The following is a 25,043-nucleotide window of genomic DNA, read 5'->3' on the forward strand; positions in this document are numbered from 1 at the left end:
CAAAAGCCTGAATTGAAATTTGCCATAGAAGGAAAGAATATTTATGTGCATCTCTGTACACAGAAATACAGGCAGACAGAAATTCAGCTTTGTTCTAGTATATTTTGAAAAACAGGAAAAAAAAAAAAGAAAAAGAAAAATTAAAAAAAATTAGGAAGTTTTGGATCTGTTACACTGCTTTTGTTCTGCATCTTCCTCTCTGCTTGTTGTATTTTTGTACCAGTGACATTTGTAAGACTGTGTTGCTGAAACATCAGAAGAGTATTCAGACTTTTGCTTCCTGGTTTAGTAGGATAAACTGAGGTTCTCATCCAAAACCCAGCAGAACTACTCAAAGACAAGTTTTCAGGATTGCTAATCTGGGACCACAGAGGAGTGAGAAAACACTACCTATGTCTTCATGGCAGAAAGCTCTAAATTCAGATCTCTGCATCTAGTGGAATCATACTCATTGGCTGCTGTTTCAGTATTCAGCTTGGTCTTCTGTCTGGCCTGACGCATCCTGCTGGAGGAACCATGTGTTCTCCATACATAGTTTCATGGTCCTGTTTGCTCCTTTTCACCATTACACACAATGGTAGAAACAGTCACGTCAGTTATTGACCAAAATTGAAAGTAGCTCTGGATGAAATAGTAAGTTTCAATTTGTTGTATCTAGAGTAGCCTTAAAAGCAACAACTTCTAGCAAGTGGCTAACATATCTTGTCTCCCAAAGGTTTAAGTCCTTTAAATATTTGAGCAAATGATTAATTTCATTTGATAACATAAATTAACTAATTATAATTTATTTGGTTACTTTAGGTGTATGCTTAGGTGTTTGCAGGATTGATTACAAGTACTTAGATTGCTCTGAAAGTAATGTCTCCTATTTATTTCCATGGAAACTACAACAGAGCACAATAGCACTATTTGATAGAACATATTCTCAGCTACAAAACACTATTTTTCAACATAGTCGCCACTATTTGCTATGCATTTTCAGCAGCAATGAAGCTACCAGTTTGCACGCTGTGCTCATAGAAATCTGCAGCAGTGGAGGTGACCCACTGTCACTGTCACCACTGCTGAAATGCTCCACCCACCACCTCAGTGTGCTCACATCCATTTTGGTCTCCACATTCAAAAGCAAAAATAGTAAGAATACCAGAAAGTAAGCATATCTCGATTTCAAAGAAGTCTGAATTTTAAGTAGTCTCTATATTGTGTTATGGTTTGTTGTCTAGAGGTTTACACTTTTTGCTGTCATCCCTGTCTTTTTTTCCTCTCTTCTCATCCTATGCATGGATATTTTTTGTAATTGTATTCATCCTGAACCTTCTATCAGGAAATGTGTACAGGCACTTTCTGGATGCAGTGATGTTTTTAGAATCATAAAATCATAGAATCCTTAGAATTGGAAAGGATATTTAAAGGCCATCTTGTCCAACTCCCCTGCAGTGAACAGGGAAACATCAGTATCAGAGCAAGGGAGGAGACCAAGCTCCTCCTGATGGATAGGAGTTACCAATATCCTAATCACTTAGGACATTTTTGAGATCTTTGGTGTATGTTTGCATAATATAAAACATTTAGAATGTAACCACAGTGGACAGTAATTTAATTAAATGTCTTGTAGCATATTAAGACAATTATTGGAATTTTTTTTTTTCATTTGACTATTTAAGCATATTGCTTCAAGTCTTTATTTTCATTCTTAAAATGCATGCAGTGATTTGAACTGGTGTTGCAAAAGCAACTTTAGGTTTCTTAGTATTTCTAGATGTTTTAGTGGATCTTTTGAAAAAAAACTGATAAAAAGAAAACCAGGTTCCCCATTCAAAAGTAGAATTCAAATTGTAGGATCATGAATTTGTTAAACTAAATTCATTCTGCTTAAAATTGAGAGGAAATGGTAGTAATAATAATAATAATGCACAAATAATCCCTTATCTGTAGATTAAAGGAGTCTTGGGATATATGTCAAGTTCATAGTGAAGGAATGCATGAACCATAAATCCTGTATTTTATGGGTCTGTAGTATTATTTCTCCTATTCATTTTTGGTAGAAATGTGGACGGGTTTCTCACATTTTCAGCATGAATCAATAAGATTTTTCACCTATGGAGACAGAGGGAGAAATTCATTTGCTACTATATAGATTCCAGTGACATTTTTTGGTACCAGCAGTCCTGTTAGCTGGTTTACATGTCACGCAGTATCTGAGACATTTACATTGAGCAGGAATATCTGACTTGCAAGAAAACCTTTCCCTTTTGCAAATGCAGGTAGACAGGATAAACAAACATAATAAAATGGCACTAAGTGCCTATGTTCAGGCTGCTGAATCCTTTCCTAGTTGGTTTCTTGAAGTAACTGTTTCATACCAGGGAGACCTAATTTCTTTCTAAAACTATATCACTAGTCTTGCTTCAGTCACTGGTTTTGGAAAAGAACAAAATCAACACCAGTGAATCAAAGGAACTGTGAAAATGATTTTCTAGATCTCATTCTAGAGATTTGAATGCTAATACTCTGTGTACCCCAATTACTTGTTAAGTGATGGGCTGAGAATGATCATTCTGTGGATTTTTTAACAGCTTGGGGATTCTTAAGGAACCCATCATGACTTTGACAATGTTCATTTATTATTTTTTGTTGTTTTGAAATGCTTGACTTGGTGAGATATGTGAATATTCCTGGTATCAGTGAGAAGCACCCTGCTGATTACTGGCTAGTTTTCACAACAGTTATTTGAGAACATTTCATAATTCTGTCCAAAACTATTTCTCCTGCCGATGTCATGAAGCAAGAACTGGGAGTTTCTGTCTGATCTTTTTAGTCCTGGGAAAAATAAATGTAATGCAAAGTAATTCTCTAACTCTAATTCTCTCTGCCTATTATTGTTTATATTAAGGCTCATTTGAAGTACCAAAATCAATTGAGAACATAGAAGTCAAAAAGTCTGTTTATGATGTGTTGAGTATTTTTTCTTTAATCTAGTGGTATATTAAGTAGAAATTATTATATTTTACTATCAATGAAATAGCTTAAATCAGTTTCAAGGGTTTATATTGTACATAGATGTTAGAAGTATAAGACTTAAAATCTGATGCTGTTATTAAGACATTATTATTCATTCGAAATCGGGGAAAAAGACAAAGATTGAACTCAGGGATGGATGGATGGTGTGCAGATTGTTCTCTGCCTCACATGAAATATACAAGATGTGAAAGTGAAACAAACTGAAGAAACTGATGCTTTTGTGCTTTGTTGCATCTAATAGGCAAAATGTATGAATGGGAAAAAAAAGATTTGTGGTAATTTTTTGTGTGTTTCCAAGTTAAGGAAACTAAATTTTGCTTAAGGATAACACAGAAAAGATTACCAGCTAAAATTTATTAGAAGATTAGAATAAATTTTATATTTTATATGATCATATCATTCTTAAGAAGAGCAGCGGTAGATTAAGAAGTTCAGCCAAAATTCATGTTCCTTAGGAGAGTATCAGGGTCAGTTTCAGAAATGTGATTTAAAGTACTTGGGTTTTGATCATGTTATATTTTATCTTCTTAGGAATGGCAAAATTCTATTCAGAAGAATGCAGGACTTGCATTTATTGAACTCATCAATGAAGGAAGGTAATTAATTTTAAAGCTTTTAAAAAAGTAGCCATTTTGCATTTATTCCATTGGGTGATTATACTTTTTCACCATCTGTTCCAAAAACATTGTGAAAAGGCCATATTAATCAAGAGATCTATTGTATAGGTACTTTATATAGCAAATATTTAATTTAGAAATGTACAAATTCTTAAATTTTCGTGTATTGGCAGAAGGAAGCAGAGACCCAATAAACTGTATAGATGTTCGGATATATTTGAGAATTTAACCACCATTTTCCTGAGCAGCAAGGTTGTTTTATCCAGACAGTCCAGAGAGCCCAATCTGTAAACCCATCTGCTGCTCCATCTGTTTTAGAAGCACAGCATTTATTGTACAGATGCACATCTTGAGGATTTTATCTATCACTTCATGAGGATTTTATCTAGAATTTCTGGTCTGATTTTAGTCCTGTAAAACACAAGACATCATGTTTGTAAGATCTGCCTTGCTTTTGCAAATTGTTAAGATACTTTATTATCAATCCTCAAGTACTTTTAATGCTGTATGTGTTTTTATCTTCTACGCTTTGTAATGTTTGTCAGTACTTCCAGTCATCCAGCTGGGCAGCAGTGGGGACTCATGGCGAAGCTGGTAGTGGAATGCCAAAGACAAGCGCAGCCACCTGTGTAATCTGTGTCATGTCTATTGGCCAGTAAATTAAATCCATACAAACATAGATGTTTTTGTAAGAACAGATGAAATATATATATATATATGCATATATCACAGTATGCCCACTGAAGAGATTTTGTTGTTTTATGTCTTTGTCTTCTACAGATAGTATGTCATTACCAATAGTGAAGTATCAAATCTTCTCATTGTTATAGGATATTTTTTCGTCTAGCTGGTATTTCAGAAATTAAGCCATGCATTCATTTCAAAAAACTGGAAAACATATCCAGTCTTTGGGTGGTGTAAATTATCTTAGACTCTCTACAGGCACTGAAGTTATACTACAATTATAGCAGTTTGAAATGTAGTCTTTTCACTCGAAATTCTTTTTGCTAAACATGTCCATTTCGATTTACACCATAATATGGCTCACCAGAGTGATTTAAATACTGCACATTATTCACTAAATATTACATAGTGTTAGATTGAATTATTATATTATGTATTTGGATAGTAGTAGAGAATCTCATTTTTGTTTCTCAACCTGGCTAATGAGATATTACTGATTGCTCACTCATGATAAAATGCTCATTCAGAACAAATAGCGCATCTGCATATTTTTAGCAATTAAGTATTCAGGTATCAGTGGATCATCTTCAAAATGAGGTAATATTTAAGAGCTGTTACTTAAATGCAATCAAAGGACTGTCTAATCAAACTGCCCTTAGACACATGTTCCTCCATATACTTTTGTCATAAGCATGTCTTAGAACAAGTGTGTGCACATTGCTAGTATGCTCATCTTTGCAATCAGCCCATCCGTTTTTAATTTATCCTTTTGGGGATAAAGATAACAGTCTTTTAACTGGAAATTGTTATAAATATTTATTCTACTTAATAGCTAAACTTGTGAATGCAATTCATCAATCATAGCTAGGGAATGCAATTGTGCAACTGTCAACAATTAACAAGACATAAACAGTTGATGAATGTGCAGCTGAATTAAAGTGCTCCCTAGGATAACCTGAAATTATAAACTGGATCATTTAAAAGAATCTAACAAAGGATCTTTATAATTAAAACAAAGCAGGGTTAATGGGATGTAAAATTGCATATAATCGCTGTGCAATAATGATTGAATTTTAAATTATTAAAAGCAAAATGAAGATTAAGAATAATTTTAAGGACTTTCTGGGTAAGGTTTCTTGAACAATAAATCAACAGTTTTGAGCAACTTTTTCATTTGAAGGTAGAGGGTAAGAATTATATAATGTGGGTATTCATAATTTTAGAATCTTTAGTTAGATGTCTATCTGTTCAGATATGTGCATGCTACGAAGTGATTTTCTGAGCACCTCATTTTTGTTTGTTTTAAGTCATTTGAATGCCTTTCTGTTCTTTGACTTCATTAGACATGTTCTGAAATGAAACATTAAAACTAGTTGTAGTAAAACATAACAGTTTTTTAAAAATCAAGATATTTTTATGTCACTTTAATAATCTGTGTTTTCATTTTAAATCTGGTGCTTCATTAGGTTTGTATCTTTTTTTTTTTTCTCATTTTATGCAATGTTTTCCTAGGAACGTCTGAATTATGCATATTTGTAGCATCTAGATTATAAACAATCTGATAGAGCTTTGTTTATTAGTCTTGAATTTTTTCTTTGTGTATTTTCTAAAAAAGCCACCTCCAAGTTAGATTTTCTCATTTATAAACTAAAGATACTAATTGTTTACATTAGATAGTTATGATAAAAATAAGTTACAATACAGATTACTGTGTTTGTGATTACTAAATACTATAAAAAATAATCTGTTATAACAGTTATTACTTTAACTAGAGCTACTAATAACACAGGAGTATCTGACTATGGATTTAAGTTAATACTGTCAAGAAAAGAAAATATATATGCAAACACATTTAATTTCAGTGTAGACTAACACCATTTGTAATGTCCTTGAAAGATTTAGAGCCATGCTGCTTATGATCTTGAACTTTGAGCTGCTTTTTTTTGTCAGTCTCATGCTATTAATATGTGATGTTGAGAGTATCACACATGTCAAAAATTTCACTGATAGCATCTTAATTAGTATTCTAGATTTTCATTAGAGTATACACACGAGAAGAGTTCTTAAATTATGAGCTGGATGCATTTGACCTGTTGGCTGTGAAAGAGGACATGGAAAGAGTTTGTATAACTAGGAATGATGAGGATGGGAGATGACAACCCACATTTAAGTGGGCTGATGATGGAAAAGATCAAAAGAAAAAGGGTGCAGGGTGACAAGAACAAGAGAAAGTAGGAAAAAATACCTCAAGTAAATATGTGAACAACAGCATACAGCCTGAAAACAAACAGGAGAAATTAAATCCGTATTCAGTTACAAAACTGCATCAATGAAATGAAATAGATTTGGTGGGATAGCCAACTCTACATTACAGAAATGCTGTGGTGGACAGATGTGAGTTCCTCAGGAAAGACAGGCAGCGGGAGTGTATCCTTCTATGTGAAGGATCATCTCAAATTTATGGAGCTTTTCTGTGGGACACATACCAGTCTGATGGGTAACTTGCAGGAATGGACAAGCAGAGAAAATATGATAACATGGTATGAAATTACTTTAAACCAACCGTTCAGTACAAGGGAACCAAAAAAGCCTTTGAGAGAGAATTTGAATCACAAACACTAGTTCTAATGGAGGTCTTTAGCCTTCTGGAGATGTGCTGGGGATATAATAAGGTGATGTGCATGCAGTCAAGAAGATTTCTGGAGGATGCTGAATATCATTTCTTCATACGGGATGAACCAACTGAGAATGACACAGTTGGATGTGAGAATTGGGTTTGGATGTGGCAATTAACATAAGCTTTGCTCGTAGTGACTAAGATATTGGAGTTCAAGATAACAAGGGAAGTGAGAATGGAGAGCAAATTAAAAACTTAATTAGTGCAGATTTTAACTTGTTTGGGAAAGTCCCAATAGGGAGGAAGATTTGGAGGTGAAAGTAGTTCCAAAAGGGTGGCAGGCCTTTACGTATAGCATCACACAAGTATAAAAACATGCAATCCTAGTATTCAAGTACAAGAGTATCAAGAGACATATTTGTCTAGTCAGGGAATATATAATAGAAATGGATGCAAAAGGAAATTAAACACGGAGTAAAAGGTAGGAACTGGATAGAAAGGAGGAATTTAGAATCATTTCTGGGACTTGTAGGGAATGATGTCAAGAAGGCCAAGTCTCGACTGGAAATGAGACATGGAGAAAGTATCAAGGACAACAAAAGTTTCTGCTGCTCCATTAGTAGCAAAAATAAGGTGAACAAGCAAAATGTAGCCTGTTACTGAACCGAGTGGATGATTTAGTAACAGATAATGCTGGGATACTCAATGCTTTATTTGCCTCAGCTTTCACCAAACCTCTGTGTTTTTTGGAAAGAGTTCAAGGAGGAGAACTATCATAGTGCATGAGGATTAGGTCAAGGTTTCTTTGAGAGAAATTGTTCCATGCAAGTCCTTGTGATTTGATGAAATATATTGGATGGTAATGAGAGTCTTGCAAGGGTACTTAAGTGTCATGCCTGAAAAATCAAGAAAACTGATGGAGATCAGTGATGCTTTTAGAAAAGCAAATGGTGCAACCATATTCAAAATAGTCAAAAGTAGGTGGAGAATTGTAAGCTTGTCAGCTCGTCTTCTGTCCCTTTGAAAATCATACAGAAGACCTTTTTAAAAACTTCTGACCATATGAAGGAGAAAGTGACTGAGCAGGGTCAATATGGGTTTACCAAAGAAAGCTAAATCATCTCTCACCAACCTGTTTGTCTTTTATGATGAAACAAGTAGATTTGTAGACAAAGAGGAGAGCAGTAGAAAGCATTTACCTTGACATCGGCAAGGCTTCCATTCAGTTTCCCACAAAACTCATGTGTCATAATTAGAATGCTGCAGTCTGGATGGGTGGACAACTACATATGCAGAAAAATGGCTGTATGATTGGATTCCAAAGGTTGTGGTTAGCTGGTTGTACTTTACCTTGACGCCTTTGACAAGTGGAGTGTCTCAGGGGTCTATCCTGTCTCAGAGATGGACATTACAGATCACTGTCTGTTATTCTTTCAGATTTAGATTACTCTCCTCAATCTACTTCCATTTTCTTGTCCTTTTATGTTATAATGACACTAATATATTGAGATGATTTTGTCCTTTCATTTAAAATTATTTCCTTTTTTTTTTTTCTTTTTTTTACAGAATTTTCTCTTTTTAAATAGCAGGAGTAGTCTGATCATAATACAAATTTGAGGAAACATGAGACTGTATTTCTTCTTTCATTTAAATTATAAACTTAATTTCCAAAGTTTTATCTCTGTACTTAAGTCTGGTTTCTGCCTGTAGCAGAGAAAATATACACTTTTACATATTGACCTACCTGGATGTCCAAATATATTTAAAATTCACAGGCAGACATTTCTTTTTGAACTCTGTTGCACTGAGATTTTTCACTAATTTCCTGGAAAGACTGGCAGAATGTTTACAAAGACTGGAAATGTTTCTTTTAATTTAGATGAAATGCTGATTAAATCCGGGATGGGTGGTAGTGAAGACTTAAGCTGGATTATTTCCATATTACCTAAACTAGAATTGTTGTAATTGCAGAAAACTTTCTTGTGGACATCTTCTATTGCAGTTTGGCAGTCGTGATGTTTACTTCGTGGTAAATGAGCTCACAGTCATCATTATTCATTGTCTGCAATTCTTAAACATTCAAGCCCAGTATTGGAGGGTACATCTATGATGCCATTAGCCATATTTGATTTATGATGTGCAATTGTAAATGGAACCTGGAAGAATACATTGAAGAACTCATTTAGTAGTTAGGTCCAAGCACACATGGAGTAAGAATGGTATTCATGTTTCTCTCTAGGCAGTGGTTTTGATTACAGGAACCTTGAGGTTAGGAGAGGGTACTGAATCTATGAATGCGTGATACATTGTATTTGGACATCATGGGTATCAGGAAGCTGAAGGCTAATAGAAGGATGTGCAACGAAGTTCAGTCTGACATGCAGTATCCAATGAATGCCAATCCAGCCAGAAAGTAGAGCTGAGATAAAAATACACACATATATGAAACTAAAATAAATATATATTTATATAAACATATAAATACAATATACCTGTAACAATAAAAATAAAAATATCTGTAAAAATATGTAGATAAAAAAACAAATGTGCTCAATCTTTTACAGATTAATTCTGTTGTTATATGGTCCCTCAAACTAAGTTTGTATCTATACTCCAGCTGAGCTGTGAGATTAAGCTCTTGTCATATGTGCTTCTTTATAATGCCATATCCTGTACTGCAGCTGTCCTTGCTGTTTAGGAATGTTCTCTTTTTCAATTCTATCTCTATAAGAAAAAATAGATGAAATAGATTCTTTGTAGTCAACTCTAAGAAACTGAGTCTTTTACAGTTTCTGTGGCATTTCTGAAACATTAATAGTTGCCCTCTGAAAAGTTTATCTCGCTGTTGTGTTTGTGTTGCAGACCAGTAGCTGTTTTGCGTGTTGTACTTTCAAAATTTTCTCTAGAAAGTTCTTCATTACTGCCCTCTTGCAAGAAATCAGGCCCCTGTTCCAGACATTACCTTCCAAATTTTATGGGAATTTGCTTTTGAAGTACTTACAACAGTACCTCATTTTGTAGAGCTTGGAACTGTTCAAGTAAGGCCAATTTATGGGTACCCAGTTCAATGATAGGTTTCACTTCTTATGAATTCCATTAAGAGTAATAATTGTCAAAACAACTGTGTTTGGTGAAAAGCACAATATTTTCAGGCTGCTTCTTGGAAAAAGTCAAGCTGTGGGCATCTGATGAAAGTAAGTCGAAGAAACATCTGTTTCCCTGGACATGTGATTTGGCAGAACTTCAGGAATGAGCAGAGGAAGCAGGACCTTAGTTAAATTATAACAAATGTTCATTTTGTAATCTGTTTTGAAAGTTGCTGCTTGGGAATGATCTGCTTTCTTAGTTTATCTCAGATAAAAGAAACACTGGTAACATAAGCAAAATTGTTTTATCTAGCAGCATAACAGCGAGGAGTCCTTTCTCTCTGTGTCTAAGATTATTATGAAGAATAATTGACTACAAGGTAACAAAGTCATCATAGAATAGTTAGCGAAATACAAGTTTTCATACTTCATTTTTGGTAGGTGTAAAAATAGCTCTGCTTGTTACAAGCTATCCCAATTCACATTTAAATGTTTGCAACAATTTTATGATTTTTACAGGTTGGGTATAGTCTTGTAATTGTCTTTTTCCAAAACTCTAAAAAAAGTTGTCCCAGGCTCTGGTTATTTACTAAGTGACTTAGAATGTGGAATTCTACATCCAGCCTTTATAAACCTTGTGTCTGAAACATTGGGACTTCTAATTGTTTACATGTGTTTTTTCACATCTTGCTTTAACCTATAAAAGTTCTAAAGTAACCTTACTGAGGGAAGGTTGAGGAAAGCAAGCCATGTGCATCTGAAAGTAACTTCTTGCCCACTCCTAAGCAACATTTGCAAATAACTCATATTTATGAATCAGCATGTCCTGAGGCATTCTCTCAATCTGATCTCTCATAATCTGAGACTTCAGTCTTAAGTGAGGAACAGCCTGCTCTGTACTTGCATTCCAACAGACATTGCAGCCTCATCATGATTATTTTACAGCACTGGCATATCTAAATTCTAGTTTTTACTTCCATTTTCTATATGTTCACCTGGAAATTTTACACCTATCTGTGCAGAAAACTCAGTTTGCCATCGACATGGACCAGGATTTGAGTCACAAGCGACCTCAGACTGCTCTGTTGGTGAATTCCTTACTTCAAGTCCTTCGATTCAGTTTAAAAACAAATCAAGCCCATTTCCTAGTAACAGAGCTTTAACCATGCTTCATGCATTTGTTAATGTTAACACACATCAAGCTTGTCTTGATTAAAAGAAATAATAAGTTGGTATTTCATCTCTGCCTTATCCTGTAAGGACTGCAGCTCAAAGAATAAAAGTTTTGCTACTCATCAGTTCCTGACTGAGATCAGCTCATCTGAGGAAGGGCACAGCAACACATTTGGCTTCAGTTCTATCAGAAGTTTGTGATGCAAGTGAATAAATGGTTGCACAGAAGAAAGCCAAAAGCTTTTCCAGACCAATTCTGTTTTGATCAATCACAGTCGGATAGAAAACATTATAAAAAGTAAAGCAAGTCTGTGGTGACACTTCTTAGACTGCTAGTTAGTCCTCCACGAGAACTAATTGTGTGGAGGTCAGTAAGATCAAAGGGCCAAATTAATTACAGTCTCAAACACTAGTCCACCTAAGGTCTTCTGAGGGTGGCTGATGCAGGATGAAGATTAAAAGAGTGAATGAGGACAGTGGTATAAATTCAGTCACAATAAATGTTCAGTTGTCAGTAATAAGGAGATGTCACTAAAGAATATGTTTTATTACCAAAGTAGTGTAAGAGTGGTACTGCTCTCAAATTAAAGATGCATTTCTGCACCTCAAAGTCATCCTTACTTGATTTGCTTGCTCCAACACAATACAATAGCTTGGGAAAGATGCAGAGAGTAGACATTTCCCCAAAATTGAGTGCTGTATGGAAATTTGTGGATGGAAAATGTAGTTGGGCTGTTGTCTGAAATATCAACCAGAATATAATGGATGTGTTTCATACCTACAATAACAACACTGCATAACATTATTATAAAATATTTACATATTATTTTATATAATGTTACAATATGAAAAACTGAGGTCTTATTCTTGAGCATATGTGAGAAAGACTTTTTTCATCTTCTGGAGATATCTGAGGGTGTAAAAGACCAGTCTCTCATTGACTTCTTTTGTGTTTTGTTTTGTTTTGTTTTTTTAATTTTTACAAAACATTAGGAAATAGGGCTAAGCAAAAGGAAAGTAGTATTCTACTCTAGAATTGCATCAGAAAATATATTTCAACTGAGATGAGGCAGCATAAATGTTACTTTGTAAATATTGCTGAAAATTTGTCTAAAATACTGCTGCCAGTTTTGACTGTGTTCTGTCAGAAGAGGTGAAATTAGTCGTGACAAGCACAGCCCAGAAGGTAATCTCTTATATGAGATACTATGGTTATACAAGAAATATTTAAGAGAGTTGATTTAGTTAGCCTAGTAAAATAGGGATAGATAGAATATCAGGTCATGAGAAAGAACAACTATGTAAAGCTATCATTTGCATAAAAATCAAACAGTAAAGACTACTGAAGAATATACATTTGGATTACAAAGCAAAGCAAGAGTTTTAACCTTCAGAAGGCTTTCCAAAGCTATGCTAGAGACAAGATAATTAGTTGCATTTTGAACTAGATTTCATGAAAATACGATTCATAAACTGAATATAGTTTAAAGTGTATGTATGGTGTGGTGTGGCTGCATGTTGTAGTGAAGGAGTGAGTTTGGTGATATTTTTCCCTTTGTTTTGTTTGCAGTTCTCAAAAACTTTTTTGGTGCATCGACAGCCTTTGATACTACTGAAGTATAAGATTTTTCCTGGTTTGGGATCCTTTTTGAGTAATTTCTATTGTTTTTTTTTTTAATGACAGTCCGCAAGATGGCCATAAGCACTTGTTCTCTTGCCAGAAAAGTCTGAGGTTTCTTTTATTCTAATTTTATGCTATGCATGCGATTGAGTTAGTAGGATTGAAAAGTGATAAGGGCATTACTATGCGTGTTCATGAAGTGTAACCCAATTAAGACAATACAATGAGTTATTCTGCATCTGTATGAATTTAAGATTCAGTCAGGGTTAGCTGGCTATGATTTTATCCAGGTAAAACACTTCCGCCATGTTTTGCTTAGCAGATAATTTCCCTCTCCTGAAGGAAACCAACCTAATTAGCTGGGGTAGTGAAAAGTCCAAAGTATTGAATATCTACTTTGCCTCAGTCTTCACTAGCAAGACTGGCCTTCAGGAATGCCAGGCTGAATGGCTGGAATAAAGAAGGTATAGCTCTGGTGGAATAATACTTGAGCAAACTGGACATTCGCAAGTGCATTGGCCCTGCTAGAATGTACCCACAAGGACTGAAGAAGCTGGCAGATGTGGTTGCAGGGCTGCTCTCCGTAATCTTTGCAGGAAGTTAGAGCAGAAAATAGATGAGTGAAGGGCAAGATAATAATATGACAGCTGTAGGCAATCTTGACCCTGTGCTCAGGCATACTCACTGGTTGCCTTTTACTTTTCATTGTCTTGATGTTGGAACTTTGAAGCTTGAAGACATGGAGCATTTCCATGCTAGCTGAAATTTGTCTCATGTAGTGTCTAAAAGTTGCAGCAACTCCAAGTGGTTGAAGGGTCTCAGTCTCTAGAGAACAAAGGTCCATTAGATGGGTTGGAGAGGAAATCTTTGTGTTCAAGTTTTGAAATCCTAGCTAACTGGTCCTTTGTCAATAGTCTCATAAATTCAAGAAGACGTGATATAACCTTAAACTGGAGATGTTAAATGTTCAGTTCAAGTATCTTCTCATACCATCATATAGAATCATAGAATGGCTTGGGTTGGAAGGGACCATCATATTCCAGCCCCCATGCCACATGCAGGGCCATCAACGAAAGGCTTGATTTGGAACAGACCTCAAAGACTAAGTTGCAGCCTCCCTGCTGTGGGCAGGGTTGCCAACCACCACATCATGCTCCTGACCAGGTTGCCCAGTGTCTCATCCAGCATGGCCTTGAACGTCTCCAGGGACAGGGCATCCATAACTTCTCTCAGCTGCCTGTCCCTGGACCTTACCACCCTCTCAGTGAAAAAAATTTCCATGACATCTAATTTACATTTCCCCTTTTTTAGTTTAAAATTGTTTCCCCTTGTCCTACCACTAGAGACATGTAAAAATTTGATTTCCCTTCCGTTTCTAAGCTCCCTTTAAGTACTGGAAGGCTGCAAAGAGGTCTCCCCCGAGGTTTCACTTCTCCAAGATAAACAAGCCCAACTCCCTCAGCTTTTTTTCATAGAAAGTCCAGTTCCCATTCCAGTCCTCATCTCAGAGAATCTTGTTAATGTCATAAATGCTCATTTGGAATCCATACATCTGAATTCTTAACATTAATAAAATAGCAAATCATGTCTTCAACGGGGTAGATTTAAAAATAATTCTAAATTTTGAAGAGGACAGTGGAAGCACCTTTATTTTTTTAAGCTATGCTTTGTCAGAAACATTTTACTTCTGAGAAAAATAGCGAAGAGATATTAAAAAAAGCCTCATTCAAATCATGAGTATTCATCAACTTGATCCAAGTTGGTTTGTCCTTATCTCTACACAGAGATCCCAACATTTATGTCTTCCCATGATGCATATCCATATTAAACATTAGGTCAGAAAAAATATCTCCCTCCTTCACAGGTGTCAGAATACACCAAAGGAGGCAAGAATAGGATTCAGGACTCTCATTTTGTAGGTGTAACATCCAATTATCATGCATTTCATTTCTAATAATCCTGACTTTTATTTTTTAATTGCTTTTGAGCATCAGACATCAGCCTTAGGGTGGGATTGGCTAGTCATCTCATATTCCTAATATAAGGATCTCTAAATTTAAGTATGTTTCCCTCATGCTGCAAAAAGGAAAACCCTTAAACCATGTGCCAATTTAGCACAAAAGAAACAGTTCTTCCTGATCCTAACCAGACAGTCTGGTCAGATCTTTGCATCCTGAAAGATTCTTCCTCTCTGCTGACTTGAAGAGCAAAGAAATTTTGAATAGAGGAGGCAATCTTAGGAACATAATATAGGAACAAGAAAACAATTGGTTTCATTGTTCCTGTCCAATAAAACATCAGCATTATTAACAATGTAGTGTTATTTATGTTGCAGCTTTATTACGTGTATCATGGTATTTGAGGTTTTCTCTAAGTGTCTTAATTTAAGGTCTTTGATGGAAATTCTCAATCCTTCTGTTTTTTTTTTTTTTGTTTTTTTTTTTTTGTTTTTTTTTTTTGTTTTTAATTTGAAGTATATGATTGAAATCCTCAATCTAACTATAATCCTTTTCTTTTTTTCTTAAAGTTTTTTTTTTCAAGTTTAAGATGTCATAAAAAAAACTTGGAAATACGCATTTTTTTACTTGAGTTTTTAAAAAGCAGGTATTATTTCACAATTCTATACTTCAACATTTGAATATTTATATTTAATAGTATAATTAGAGTTTAAGCAGTTATCTAAATTTTTTTAATGAGGTTGTAGTATTGAGACTACTTTAAAAAATATACTAGAAATTTACTTCCATAAGGATATATTCTCTTCAATAAGAAATAGCAAGCTTTTTCCATGTAAAGTGATTTCTTTGTGCTCTTACAAATACTAAAAAATTTTGATTAAAGTTACTCTTGGCAAATAGTGATTTCACTATGGTAGTTCTGTGATTTTTTTTTTAATTTTTATTTTTTGCATTTTAGGCAAATTTGCTCAAATAACACATTTGAAGTACAACAAATACAAAGGCTGATTGTGACTTTTTTTTATTTTAGATTATTATGTCATGCAATGAAAGACCATATAGTGCGTGTTGCAAATGAAGCAGAATTTATTTTGAACCGACAAAGAGCTGAAGATGTCCACAAGCATGCTGAGTTTGAGGTAATCCTGAGAGTTGGTGCATTTCTGCTTTTCTGTTTTCACTCAGTTGTCACCTAGACTGTAACCCCATGCAATAAAGATTTTCTTCTTCCAACAAAGAAATTTATATTGAAGGCATTTCAAAACTGGTTTTTAAAAGCTTTGGTAAATGTTGAACACAAGGAACTGGTTTAATATCTCATCTCCTCACTGAAATTAATGAAAGCATTAGCTTGAAGAAATCCCTTAATCAGAATGTCTGCTCAACTGATATGGCAGACTCTTTAACTTCACAAAGAACTTTACTGATTTATTGCAAACTGTAATATAAGCCTCATTACTAATTATTTTTGTTGGATTTTATCAACAGTATATTTCAGTTCAGTATGAAAGAAAAACAGATAATGCATATAGGCACATCACAATTTAACTCCTTTGTTAGAATTAATATTTTAGGTTATTTTTGGTAGAACATTTTGGATATTCTTAGAATATCTACCTCCTATAAATTACATATTGAAGCATTCTGATTCTTACTTTAGCTGCTAGCCAGGAGTCTTTACTAACATGAAGATTCTGTTTACATTGCCTGTTTTTTCAGTACTGGAAGAAATAACATAGCATCTGGATCCCGTAACTCTTTAACGTCTGTAATTCTTTCTCCTCAAAAGGAATCAGGTTTCTTTTTCTTTTTTCATCAAGTAGTACTGTAGTTTAAATGAAATTACTTGAAAATGAGGCAAAGATACAAAAAACCTATTTCAAAAACATTTTTTTCAGTCCCATACTTTAAATGGTTTTGATGATTCCTTCTGTATTAATTCAGTTCCCTTTTTTAAAAACGCAAAAATATCCAAACACAGTTAAAATTTATTTTTTGACTAGACTTTATCCAATATAGTTTTGCATGTTCATGCTGCCTTTATCCAACACTTCAGTATCACTGTTATTTCCAAATCTGCTTTTTTTTTTTTTAATACATTTGTATATAAACAAATATACATACACAAACATAGCTTCCTTGTATTTTAATTTGCAAGTCACCTTCTTTTAGGATGGAGATAGACTTATTTAGTATTGATGATAATAATCAATTTATTCATCTGTCAGAAAATGTCAACAAGCACCTGGTGGCTAGAAATAGAATCCAGTAATCTTAGTTTTGATGAGGTTTTTATCTCATTGAAACAGCTCTCTTAAATGTACACTTTGATGTACTAGTTCTTGTGCTCCTTGACCTAGCTGAAAAGTGTGAGACACAGAGATATCTGTTGTCATTTTGAATACACATAACCTTTACTTCATCCTGTCAGAGCAGACAGCAGACACTCGTCATATGGGATTGCAACAACTTTATTACCAGGCATATACTGGATATTTTGGACTTAGATAAAATCACATTTACAATTAAGTGTGTGTCAGAGTGAAGTTTCATATTGCCTCAACAATATATAACATTTGATATTTATCAGAGCATCATGCAGTAACCTAAGATGACAATAGAAGATTGAGTTATCTGTTCTTTGAAGAATACACTGAGATATAAGATCTGTCAGAACTCTAGACAAAATGAGAATATTCAATTAACTTCCAGCTTCTGTTAGCAAATAGGATTTAGAATATTAACTAAATTCTCTGAAGGAATAGCCTTAAGTCAGTCTTATTGTCTGGTAAAGAAACCAATGCATTTTTCATATACAAAATTTTTCATTATTTTTGTCACATGAAAAGCCTCAGCTACATATTTTAGATGAGGACGATAAAGTCTGAAAGTCATAAAAGAAAATTTAGTGCAATTTAGTCTTTACTAAATATGAACCTCAAATGTACTTAAATAAGGTGATGGTTAAAGTCTGGAAGAGTATTTCATATACTGTCTTTTATAGCATTAGGTAAATGATAATAATACTGAACATTTTATTATTCATCCTATCTGAAAGGAGTAAGAACAAAGAGATTTCTGGTAGTTTTCTCTTGCATAATTTCAAACCTGTCATTTGGTTTTAATAAGCTGTATCAGTATAAGTCCTAGGTTTAAGTACATGTTAATTGTTGCTCCCAGCAAATGCGAATGGCTGTTTTATTTTTACCACTTACACTTTAATTGAATAATTATGGATGAAATCGTTTGACCCAGATTGCACTGAGTTACTGTGTTGCCCATGCAACAGCAAGGAAGACCATGGACCAGCATATAAATGTTATCCTCCTCCCACTATGGATGTAATCAGGGCAAAGGAAATTCCTCCTAGACTGGTTGATTCACAGTTAACTTCCATTTTGTTAACCTTTGTAATTGTTTAGGAAGAAAAATGAAAATTTAATTTTACTGTCCAATGAGCTGGTGAAATATTAACCTCATTACAAAGGGAGATCATTGTACTAATTGGTCCTTCTCTGTACAAGAAGATAAATTGAAAAATGAGTTAACCCTTTAAGAATTAGTGCAATGTTTGTTCTTTTTCAGATAGATTATTTGAAATAATGGCTATAACGCAATGGAAAGACCACTGTTAAAATCTTAGCAAATGCTAATGAGATCAGCATTAAATGGGCAATGTGCAGAAATAGGAAGAATAAAGCACAATCAACTTGAGTTTTACTAAACTGTAATTGCTTTTTTGTATATTAGAAGATGGTGGTCAATTCAGCTTAAAGTGTTACAGCAATGAGTATTGGTTAAACCTTCTAAAATGATGCACAATAATTTGTGCAAGCAAAAATTGAGGTCTTTTTAAAAGGTATTTATAAAATTAGGTCTTTTGAGAATAATCTAGCTTTTGTAATTTACTGCTAGAAAATGATACTTGTAATGGATTCATTTTAATGACCATGGCTACATTTACTTCCTTTAGACCTTTCAAAAGGATCTTTAATAGGAGGAGAAATCGGATTTAATTTTAACATGGATTTGAGAAAAGAAAGGGAAAATTTACATTGTTCTTATTTTACACAAAGCATTTAAGTTGAATATTGTGTTATATATGAAGTCAAAATTATATGTGTTATATCTGTATGTTATAAATGAGAATGTATGAAAATTCTACATCAGGCCTTAAGACATAGCCATGATTACATACACACAGAGGTGCATAGTTAAATGTTTTTCATTGTAATTTGGTTGTATTTTCCATCAATATTTCAAATTCTACATGTTCTGAGAGCTTTTTCATGAATGAAATACAGGAGTAGAATCACGTAAATTGTTTTGTCCTGTTGTACTTAAAATTATGTTAGTGAGTTCATTGGCTATTGATGTAAAGAGTTTTAGTAAGTTACCACTCTCAGGTGATTCCCAAATAGCCTATCTTTTATCAAGTAGATGTACTTTCATTCCCAGTCACAGTGTGCTCAGTATGCTGCTGACAGAAGAGAGGAGGAGAAGATGTGTGATCATCTTATCAGTGCTGCAAAGCATCGGGATCACGTTACAGCCAATCAGCTGAAACAGAAGATACTCAACATCCTAACAAATAAGCATGGTGCCTGGGGAGCTGTTTCTTATAGGTAAGCTGATAGCATAAAATGTGTGGGTTTTGAACGTTACTTCCAAAGTATAAGAGAAACTGCCACCATATAACTGGAAAATGAATCTGGTAGGAGTTAGAATTGCTAAAATGTATTCTCTGTAATTAGGCATTGCTTCAACTGTTTCTTGAGAAGTCTTCTTTGATAAAACTTTACAGATAAAACTCCTGAACAGATTGCTAAAATAATACTTTATTATATTTCAAGTAAATTGTAATGAATATTTGTCAGTTATGTTTAATGCAGCTTTGCTAGTGGTATATTGGAAGTTTTTGAGGCTCCCTCCAGTATTATAACCTCTGAGTGAAGTGCTCTGGATGAGATAACAAGTGAGAGCTTTCCATACAGATACTGAAAGAGGAAGCAGAGGATCTAGCATTATAGTCAGTGTAAAAATAGCAAGCAGAAGCAGAACACACGTTGCTGTGTCGTACTTTCTTCTGTTTATAACTTTTCTGTGCGAGTGATGAAGTGGTAAGATCCGCTGGTAAATCTTAACTCTCCTACAACAAAACAGTAGTTGATACCAGCCATGTACAAAGTCCATATGCTTAACACAAAACTTATGTGTGTGCTTGACTTTATCAAGTCTGCAGCTGAGCTTAACCAAAGTGCAGCTCATTTCTTCAGGAGCCCCTGTAAGGAAGTAAACACATAAAAGCAGTGTGATCCAAAATACATAATTCTTACTTTATGTAAATGACAATGTAATATTTGAGATTTTAATCAGAACTATGTTGAGTACTGCTTTTAAAACTTGACTGTATTCAACACAAGTGTGAAATGAAACTTCTTCCTATATCATGCTAAAACACAAAGCCTTGCTTTTCCAATTCTAAATCACAATAATAGCCAGTGGCTAAGGTGCTGACCCTCCTCGTGTGGAAGAGTTGGGCTCAAATTGCTCCTTTCCTTCATTCTGAGTAAGGTCTTGAACCTGGGTCTGTCTGCAAAGCCACAGGCTGCCAAGTCTCTTTATTGTTTTGTTTTGTTTTGTTTTTTATTTTTTTTTCATTCGAGCTAATTACTAAATTGATTATTTATTCAAAATGGACCTGGTCAAACAATAGAGACTGAAAAAGTTTTGTTTCCAAATATCTTATTTTTTACAGTTCAATTTCCTACTTGAATTCCACTGATCTGTTCTGAGTCAGAGCAGAACAGAAAGTTTCTCCTTAGCTCTGAAAAAGCTTTTCAGTAAAAATCTGGTTGAGACTGATATGCTGATTCAAAAACTTTTCTATAGATAAATATTTTCTTTCGGGGAAAAAAAAAAAAAGATACACCAACACATTTAAATATAGCTTGAATACATACCTGTGGCTTCAGCTTATTAGGAAAGATGTTGAATAATGAAACTGACATATCAGAAATAACATTTAATAACTGTCATATATCCTGTTCATTCTTTCTGTCGTTGTGTCTAGTCTAGTTGGTTCTTATGGTTACGTAGTGCAAAAAATAAAATGTAGTTTTTCATATTCATCATACTTGTATCTTCCAAAGAAATTACAATTTCCTGGATGATGTAGGAGATGTATTTCATTTTTAAGGTGGTAGAAAATGTAGACGTTTAGACTGATAGAAATTCTGTAGTGTAACATCACAGACATTCTGGTGGTAATTACAAAAAAGACATTTAGAGGATTTTGATATGGTTAATTTAAAGCAACCCAAGTTCATAATGGACACTGGTTTTATTCCTAGCTGAGGCTTAGAATAGTGTATCTGGAGACTTGAATCTGATAAGTTTAATTTTCAGTCCTTTTAATGTCTTTGCGTTTTTGAATGATGTTGTGGCTCAAATTTGGTTGCAGGCACTTTGCAGGCTTCAGTCAGATCTTTGCCATGTCACTGGGCACTCGCTCCTGCAGGCGACTCTCATTGGGTCACACAACTCACCCATTTTATTTCACTTTCCTTGTGTACCTGCTTCTCAGTTCCCATTCTGGACATGTTCAGTCCAGCTGTTGGCCTGGTGGTTGGTTTTTGGCTGCAAGCTGCTTCTGGCTGACATTTAACCTGGAGAAATAATGAAGCTGCGACAGCAAAAAGATTCCAAAGAGGTTTCCCAGTTGCAGGATGCAAATGTCCTTGCATTTCAGGTCCTACTACAGCAACTGTGTGATCCACCACACAAGTGTAAATTCTGTCTTTAGACCTAATGAACTGTGTAAAGGACTAGGAAGACAGGAGATGTGGGAAGATGACACAGAGCATCTAGTGCCTTGTAAATAACCGAGGTCACTGTTCTTGGGCAGATTTAAAAGGTTTCAATTGCAGGAAGGACTACAAAGAGGGCTCATGTAACTATTTAGATGTGGAAGGCAAAACCTGCTTTTAATTAGACAGTTTCTCCAGTATTTTTTCTGGAATGGAAATTGAGATGAATTCTAAAATTTTATGTTTCATTGTCTTCTCGGGCAGTGGATTCTTGATGTGCAGTTACAGTGTCAGCAGTCATTTTATGCACTGCTGCTTCTTGTGCCCCAGAAGATGCCGCCTGACTGGAGGAGAGCTACTAAAAAGCTTGCAGATATCTACACCTCTGCAGTGACCGCATCACTTCTGTCACAACTTTCATAGTTCTGAATGAACTCTAACAATTCCCTGAGTGGCTCTTGAATCTGTGAAAGTTCTTGGAAACTGTAAATTAAAGAAATCCTTAACAGGTCAAGGAGGAGCAGGCAAAGAAATAGGTAACCAGTTCCACATGATAAACACTTAGGCAATGCCTCTAAAGTCCTTTAACAAAGTTGCTTATAAAATATTAAGATCTGATTTTGTGAAATATTATGCAGCTGTTGATTTTTTTTCCCTCAAATTGGCATTTCAACACATTGAATTTATAAGTCCTTCAGCTTTTGTGTCTGCAGGTACTCTTTCTGCAGATAGCAACAAGCACCATTTACTGTGTTAGATCTGTAAGTGCCACAAAGTTTATTCTTTGTTCATTTATGAGAGAGCAAAAATTAACCTAACTCCTGGCAGCACTGTGATTATTGAGAGGAAAATCAAGGGGTTTGATGAATCCAATGCTATCATATTTGCAAATTAGAAATTTTAGATATAAACTCTTTTCAAAATGTTCAAAGAAACAAAGAAGACAGTTGAGTATAAAATAAAATCATAGGTGCCATGCCTTTCAATTTCCTTCCTTTACTTTCCTTTACTCTTTCATCTCTTTATTTCTAGAGAGGTAAGTAACATTGTTTACAAAATATTTTTCTGTTGTATTGTTTTTCAGTGTCACCATCTTCATAAATATTTTCCATTGAGTTCTTAAAGCAAAAACTGAAATTCTTTTGCCTCATTTCTTGCAAGTGTGAACATCAACTCCCTTACAACAAAAAGAAATTATTGAAACATCTTGTTTTGTCCTTCATATCTTAGAAAAGAATAACAGTATTCAAAACAAATCTATTTGGTTTGTTACAAACATTGTTTGCCTTTAAGCCAAACTAATTCTGGTTTTCTGATTTCGTCAGTTTAACAGTTTTAGATATGATCTGCTAATTTATCTTAGCTTACCCAAAACATACAGTTTTTTCCTTTCCTTACCTGAAGCATCATATCCAAAGTTGAATTCTGCAGTTTTTTTTCCATTGGGATGAGAAATTGATGGGTTGGGTATTTCTTTGATGCATTGCCGCTTATTCACAGTGAACGTGCAACATCCTATTTCCTTCATCTCAGGAAGAATCACACAGGGTGCTTCATAGATTATCATTCAAAGCCTCTGTAAGCCAGCACTTACCCTAGCTTTTTTCAGGGTTATAGTCTTCATGTCACAACATATGCTTCCTTCTGTCTTCTCTGTCAGTTTCATATGGTGCTTCTCTTCCTTCCCATCTGCTTCTCTCCCCATAGACATCTTTCTTTAACAATATATATAAATATATATATGTAAGTTCAATGAAACAATGAAACAATGAAACTGTACACGCAGTTCAAATTTGTTATCAGCGCCATGTATGTCTGGGATGTTATCTCTCACCATGCTTGTTTGGAGGGTTCTCTTATTTCAGCTTCTTGAATTTAATCAGACACCACAACTGCATATTTAGTTATACTTACAGTTTGTATAAATGTAAGGCAATTTAGGGCAATACGGAGTTCTGAGTTCAAAGTTTTATTCAAAATCTAAATAGCAAATACCTCTGTATTGATTTTTCACACTATCAGTTCTGATATACATAGGAGGATTATTATTATGAGAAAAATGACATTTAAAAATAAGACTTCGTTGTCTTGCTTTCAGTGATTTGATAAAGGAGGATTTGATAAAGGAGGATTTGATAAAGGAGGCCCTACCTGCATTAAAGCAGCTTTACCAAACAGCAAGTATACAAGGGCTTTTTCTGTTCAAATCCATCTTTGGTTAAACGAGACATCCATAACAAATTAATCATTCATGGTGGAGAGCAGAGCTGTCAAACTCATTCTGTGGTGAAGACCAAATTCATCTGGGCAGACAGTCTGGAAATACAAAGTTTCTTGCCAGACAGCAAGTTCTGCCTCTCAGAACAGCATGTGCTTCTGCAGAGATTGGGTTCTGCAGGGGAAGGGGGAGAGATCTGAAAGAGGAGAACTTCCTATTTCTGAACCTGTAGGGCTGAAGGGCTGTTAGTATGGTGATTCTGGGAAGACCCTGCTTCTAAACCTGCTTCAGATGTTTCCAGTTTACAGTAAGAGGGATGAGAACACAGGAATTTGGTAAGAGTTTTCCCTTGCAGCCAGCCCTGCTCTGTCTCCATCACCATACTGTCTGCTGCCTTAGGAAGTTGAGAGCACAAAGATCCTGTCCAGTCCGCCACTGCAAATCAGCTTCATCTGGTTTAGCTATTCATTCATTTCTGGCTCATTTTAACTGCTAGACATAAATTACAAAGGAAGCTTTAGAATAGTAGAAAAGATAAAGGATCTGATCCACTCTACTGGGCCCAGCAGTGTATTTGACATGTCTGTTGCTTGAGGGTCTATTAAAGTTCTGCATTTTTCCACATATTCTATACAAACAAAGAAATGAAGTTGTTTCTGGAGCTGGTGAAATGTATTTTTATTTTCAGAACAGATACTTCCAGACTGATCTTATGGAATCTGCATTTTAACTCATTTAGTAGCTATTTCGGTTGCAGGTTCCAAACATTCAGTTCTAAGACAATTCCATAATGATAAAGCATTAAAAGATGCTTTCTGTCTTCTGTTGTTTTTACTTAACTTCCATGCTATGATAAATGCTGTGCCTGCAATTTTCATATTTTAGATCTGGTATTAATCACTCTTCTTTAGAAGGATTTAAACATATATGTGAGAGGTTGTTTTTCTAATTCAATCACTCTTTTTTAGTATTTTATCACTTGAATCCCCTTCTTATCCTTCTTTCTATACTTTAAACTTTCTGCTGCTCTGCACCTGCTATATTACATCCAATATTGGTTGCTTACCCCAGTATTTTCTCCAAACATGGTGGAAGGCAGAGAATTTGTGTTAACTGTGTCATATCAGTAGCACAATAGAAAAATATTCTTCCTAAGAACAGTAATTTAGACGTAAATGTATTTGCAGCATAGCGATACTTGCTAAGACAGAAGCACTTCGTAGCCAGAGATGGGCCCAG

At 34.7% G+C, this 25,043-nt stretch overlaps 1 protein-coding gene across 11 annotated transcripts in view; it reads left to right on the plus strand.

Annotated features, from left to right (window-relative positions):
- NBEA (neurobeachin) overlaps positions 1–25,043 on the plus strand; it is a 457,907-nt gene that overhangs the window by 215,209 nt on the left and 217,655 nt on the right. For all 11 annotated transcript variants that reach the window (XM_052670998.1, XM_052670989.1, XM_052670990.1 and 8 more), the window contains 3 exons: positions 3,553–3,617; positions 15,808–15,916; positions 19,236–19,402. In XM_052670998.1, coding sequence (XP_052526958.1) covers positions 3,553–3,617; positions 15,808–15,916; positions 19,236–19,402 — 341 coding nt within the window. The remainder of the gene's footprint in view (positions 1–3,552; positions 3,618–15,807; positions 15,917–19,235; positions 19,403–25,043) is intronic.

This window comes from Tympanuchus pallidicinctus, unplaced genomic scaffold, assembly GCF_026119805.1.
Source record: "Tympanuchus pallidicinctus isolate F22 unplaced genomic scaffold, pur_lepc_1.0 scaffold11, whole genome shotgun sequence".
In the NCBI taxonomy this organism is placed as follows: Eukaryota; Metazoa; Chordata; class Aves; order Galliformes; family Phasianidae; genus Tympanuchus; species Tympanuchus pallidicinctus.